The sequence below is a fragment of the Juglans microcarpa x Juglans regia genome, chromosome 6S (assembly GCF_004785595.1).
Source record: "Juglans microcarpa x Juglans regia isolate MS1-56 chromosome 6S, Jm3101_v1.0, whole genome shotgun sequence".
In the NCBI taxonomy this organism is placed as follows: Eukaryota; Viridiplantae; Streptophyta; class Magnoliopsida; order Fagales; family Juglandaceae; genus Juglans; species Juglans microcarpa x Juglans regia.
The window spans coordinates 11583093-11588827 of NC_054605.1; the positions used below are offsets into that span (position 1 = coordinate 11583093).

Consider the following 5735-nt stretch of genomic DNA (forward strand, 5'->3'; position numbering starts at 1 on the left):
ATATATATATATTCTTCAAGGAATCAATTTAGACCATATATATTACCTCTATTTTATTTTAGAGAAAATGAATAGCTCAAGTAGAATAGTAGAGTTGGTAAGTTATAAATGTGGTAATAGGTGAGTCCACAATATATATGTAACACGAACACGACAAAAGATTAACGGATTTGTATTTGATATAAATGGATCAGGTCAAAATGAGTTGATACGTTAAGATCATATGATTAATAAATAGGTCAATAATAGGTGAGTCCGCTTAACCCGCAATAATCCGATTAATTTTATTTCAAAATTATAATTTTATTATTGTTGGGTTGTAATATTGGTATTTCTCAATATGCTTATGATTTTATTATTGAGATTGTAATTCAAAACCTATGCTCATATTTGTTATTGTTATGTTTGTAATATTGGTTTTATTATTGGTTGAAATCTAAAAAATATTGATATTTTTTGTTAGTAAGCAATCTTTTTTGTTTTTGAGATATTGTAGTTACTAATAAATATAGTTTAAAATTTTATGTGAAATTATGTTAATGAGGCCAAAAGGGTTATACAGGTTAGTTCAACCCATTACATGAAATAGGTTGAAATGAGCCATATCGTGTTGATCAAATTTTAATTAATTATTAAACGGGTTACACGACATGGCCCGTTATTTAAATGGGTTGTATTAGGGGTTCGAAAGTCTAACCCGTCTAGCTTAACAGGTCGTGTTCGGGTTGATCCATATAATTGAATGTCTATGACTTGATAAAACACGAACACGACCCGCGAATATAAATTGATCACCCCTACGACTACTTACTAGATAAAGATTTATATATTTTATTAGTGATTTTAGAGAAATTTCAAATTGATCAACAATCCTTTTAGAGTTGTAGTACCGTAGGTGCGACTAACACTTTTCTTGAGTTTTTCTGTGATAAACCTTACTCTAATACCTTATTAAATCACATCTAAGCTAATGGAAAGGTGTACATTTAATTTATAGTCTAACTTTTCTTCTTATCAGTGGGTCTGCCTTGTTAAGTATTAGATTTAATACGTGGAATTTTTGAATGAATGGAGTGAACTATGGTAATAGGTATTGAACTTAGGATCTTTGTTGTAATACCATATATACATGTTCAAATCAGACTCCTTAGGCATTGGATCTAATACGTGGAGTTTTAGAACAAACGGAGTGAACTATGATATTAGCTAGATATCGATCAACTCAGGATATTTGTTGGAATACCGTAAGTAATTATTAAAGATAAACTCAAGCGAGTCTATATTCCAAAAGGATTAGTTACGATTATAATTGGACAAAAACAATAATTTTCTCTTCCAGACAACGTGGGAATATCCCGTGTGCCAACCCTCCTGATCTCTTTTGAGGCACTCCTTTCCGTCCAAGAAAATGTGTGGTTGATTTCAAAGTTTGATATTTACAAAAAGATCATGGAGAATAGATGCACCTTATCGTTTCAGAACAAAAGGATATTCTGTTTTTTTATTTTTTTATTTTTTTTTATTTTTTCTGTCTATAAATTTCTGGGCACATTAACACAGTCCCCTGCATGGTCATAGCTAGCAAGTTAAAACAATGAGCTCGAGCTATATCAACTACCCTCTCAAGCACCGGCATGGCTTGGGATGGGAAACCAACTCACCTGATGATTATAACCATCATATTGTTCCGAAAGATGAGAGATCAACTGTTCTCCCTGAAATCTCCCGATACCCAAATGTGCACATGCTCTTTCGCAACAAAGTGATCAGTACCACTACTAACAACGAAGAACAGGTACATGAAGACAATAATATTAGATCTCGTCCCAAGAACCATGGCTCCAAGAACCAGACTACTCCAGTAGTAGGGTTTGTAGAGAAGGTTGAAGTGATAGAAAATGTTAAAGTGACAGATCGTGATGAGGAGATCAAAGATGGCCCTAAGAATAGGAACTCTGAAGTTCATGAAGAGACCACTCTTGAGCAGGATGCTGATGGCTACCTGGAGAAGAAGCACAAGGGCTTTCTTAGCAAGTGGAAATCCTACAAAGATTATTATTAGGGTTGGAAGGAAGTCATGTGTTGGCTGTGGTTGATTGGCAGGCAAAACTACTCTTTAAGTATATAGTGTTACGAACCAACAGGAATGCATGCTTTTTAAATAATATGCCTGTCTTTAATGTCACCAAACATTTTTCTGTTGTTGCCTGATTAGTTGCCTCTTTATAATAAAGAATTAAAAGAAAAAAAAAATACAAATATTATCTATTTTTCTTGGTATTTATGAGCTTGATTATACTACTTAGAACTTGTTTTGCAAGAGCTGTGGGACAAACACAAGTACACATAAGTTTTCATTAAACAAACTGCGGTAGCAATAAAAGAGAGCCGAAAAATTAGAAGTTCATGACCCCACGGCTAGAGGGATGCAGATAAAATAAGCACAGATATGCTTCAATCATGGCACTCTTCCTACATGTATGGATATTGTTAACGTTGTGTTTCGTACATCTTTGGGCTAGGTTCTAGTAACTCATGTCTTCAGAACTACGCTTATGAAAACGAAGTAGAAAGCAGCTAGGAGAGGGTGGCCTTTGGGCCCGAAAGTCTCTGATACCAAAATTAGTAAAGTCATTTGGAAGTTTGTAAATAAGGAGAGAGTCTAGAGATCAGAGAGTTTTTTTTGTATCTTGAAGTTGCTACTTATACCGAAAGCCTGGGGGGGATAGATCGTGCTTGCCCTGTTGGAGTCCATGTCCTTTTTACTGTTCCTTTTGCAAAATCCTTTAATGCTGTGTGCCTCTACGAAGCATCATTAATGTGGTGTGTAGCTTAGGTAGTGGTGCCATTAATGCGGCGTGGTTCCCAAATTTACCTTACTCTGCTGGTATCTTTGGTGTTCTGTTGATATTCCCAATTCAGAAGATCAAAAGTCCCCCGTCTTTTTGCTTTGTCCTGTATGAGTCCCCATAAGCGGGGTGTGGCCGAGCAGCATCAGGTCTGATCATTGTTTACCTTCCCTTGCAAGCGATTTACTTTGTAGGCAAGTTTGGGCCCTGGGGCTGGGTATCGGTTTAAAACCCATTACTCTCGGCTAAACGCCCAGTGGGCTTATGAAGTGGGGGAAAACCCCTTTACAGTTACCTCGCCGATAAGAATTCTCCATTTCCTTCCTTGATTAATCAACTTTTGCAACTGTGGCTATGTGGCATTTTCTTTCTCAGGACGGGGGGTTGTGGATTTCTCGGTACTCACGTGTCAAACTTCTACTTCCCAGCTATATTTGAGTGGCCTTTTCGTCTTTACACAATATCTGGCAACTGTTTGCCTCCCACTTGTTTGACTGTACTTTGACGTTATGTTCTGCATTAAATGGTGCCCCTTCAGTCCCTTCGTCATTACTCGCGTTAGGCAGTTACTTATTTCCCACGTTGCATCACTAGATACGCTCTGCTGGAATTGCGGCGATCGTGGATTCTGGTACTTCGTGGGGCACATGGGTTCCTACTGGCTCGGGATGTCAACCATCGAGCTTGCCTATATAAGGTCCCATTCTTTCTCAGCAACAAGTTACTTTGTCTATTCTCTCTTCTGTTGGATATCCTGTGTTCCCTTTCTTCTTTCAAGCACTTCTCCTTGCGTCCTTTCGGGCTGGCTAGATCATCCTACGCTGCTCGTCCCGTAGACGGGCAGGGTGACACCTCTCTAGAGGAGTTTGATGGCTTCTCGTGGCGTTTGGAGGTGACTCCAGTTGAGTTGGAATCGTTGAGGGAGACCTTCAGGGTTCCTCGGACTGTGGAATTTTAGGTACCTCCTCCTATCGAAGGGGCAATAGATTCTGAGGGTTTTGCCTCCAAAGTGGAGGTGTACCCCGCCATGTTCTCCAGCATAAGAAGTACTGATTTTTTTCGTGGTGCCTGCTCAGCTCCCTCCTAGTGCTTGGAGGATTCTTGTGTTGTTCTGCGTCATTTGGCTTTGGTGTTGGAGGAGGTCGAAGATGACTACCCGGATCTGACCGGATCTGACAGCGCGTGAGTTCTTCCTCACCCACAATCTTCTGAGACGAGGTTGTAACACTTACAACTTCAAACTAGTTCAGGCGTTGGTTCGGCTGGAGTCGTAGTATACTGCCGAGAGGGGGTGGAGTCGCCTGTTGTTCTTTCTGTCTGGCAAGGTGTGGGAGTCCCCTGTTAGCCAGGCTAATCAGCGTGCATTCCCTGTTTGCGCCATATGGGGGTTGTGGGCGATGACAATGACCGTTGTCATACTACGACACTCGTTGAGACACTCAGGATCGAGGTTGTCCGTGCTTGGGTGAAGGCCCATCCAGACGACGTTCTTTCGAAGGCTTTGCTAGCTGAGGGTAGCCTTCGTCAACATCTGGCCCCGCCAGCCAATTTGAGCTCTGACATAGCCTTCCTACTAAGGGAGGTCACATCCCAGGCCCGCAGCCGATCTCCTAGCCCATTGGTGGAGGGGAAAGGATAAAATTCTTTGAGGATTTCCACCGCCAGGGCCAACTTTGACAATCTTCCCATTCCTCCCAAAGGTCCTTCTGCGGAGGTGCTCGTCATTCGGCTTGAGCCGTCGTTGTCGAGGAAAATGACCGGTTCTCGGGTCTTCTACAGAAACAATTCCTATGACCCCGCTGAGTCCTTTGGTTGTGAGAGGGTCTTCAATAGTCTCCTTGCCCCTCGACACTGCCTTTGAAAGGGTTCCTTCTCCCTTGCCTGCGAAGCATTTTGCCGAGGACTGGGGGGGGGGTCCCCTGAGCGGGTTTCCATCCCGGAGTCCCTTTTACTACACTCTCTTGAGGTTGAAGTCACCTCAACTGGTGATGACATGGCAAGAGCCTTTGCTCGGGCTGAGAAGGTGGTGGCGAATGTTCCTCTTGCTGAGGTAGCTACGGTGTCTGCGGTTCTTTGCGCAGATGAGGAGGCTGTCGATGAGGTCCCAATGGACTTTCAATTGATGGCTGCGAAGAGTCGTGCCAACCATATCTGCAAGGTGGACAATAGACTCAAGAGGCTTTTCACTGGGGTAAGGATCTTTGCTTGTAAGTTCCCTGGTGCCTCTTGTTCGTTTTCTTATTTGATTTTGGCCAAAACTTTTATGGTAGGACTTATAGCGTTTGGCGACGTTCATTGTGGACAGCTGAGAGGATGTGACGAGCAAGAATAGAGCTTTTCGCTCACTCGCCCAGCTGGCTTTAAGATGTGCAGCAGAGGAGCAGAAGAAGAAGGAAGGGGTTGAGGAAACCCTTGTTGAATTTTAAAAGTCTCGGGATAAGGCTGGCCTTTTTTGTCTCGAGGTGGCGCTTGCCTCCGAGGCAAGGGATGGGCTACAATTGTCAACAGGAGTTTGAGCGGCAGCGGGTTGAAAACTTAGGAGCTGCACAAGTGGCAAGACTCTGACAATTGCGTACAAGTGGTTGTTAGGGTAGTACGAGAAGGCTTCCTAGTCTATGACAAACAAGAGGAAGGCCCTGGAAGATGAGAGGAAACATATGAGGGATTTGGAGACCGATCAGGCCAAAGCTAGGCATGCTTTGGAGGCCTATGACGCTACTCTCTGGGGTCTGCGGGAGGAGCTGTTGTACGTCCATGGTGTCCATGATGATGCCTGGCACTTAGGTTACACTGACGGCTTGGAAAGGATGAAGACTCATATCCTTTAGAATCCCCAATGCAATCCAAGGGCTCTTTGTGTGAGGGAGTTTTCCCTAGATGAAGTGT

General features: G+C 42.6%; 1 protein-coding gene across 2 annotated transcripts; it reads left to right on the plus strand.

Annotated features, from left to right (window-relative positions):
* Window positions 1-1504: 1504 nt before the first annotated feature.
* On the plus strand, window positions 1505-2268 carry LOC121237882. Of its 2 annotated transcripts, none has more exons than XM_041134800.1 (2): window positions 1505-1607; window positions 1674-2268. In XM_041134800.1, the coding sequence occupies exons 1-2, from the start codon at window positions 1595-1597 to the stop codon at window positions 2060-2062; spliced, it is 402 nt and encodes a 133-aa protein (XP_040990734.1). In that variant the 5' UTR covers window positions 1505-1594; the 3' UTR covers window positions 2063-2268. The 2 variants fall into 2 exon arrangements, with proteins under 2 accessions (XP_040990734.1, XP_040990735.1); XM_041134801.1 differs by having other exon boundaries at window positions 1564-1609; window positions 1679-2268.
* Window positions 2269-5735: the final 3467 nt, after the last annotated feature.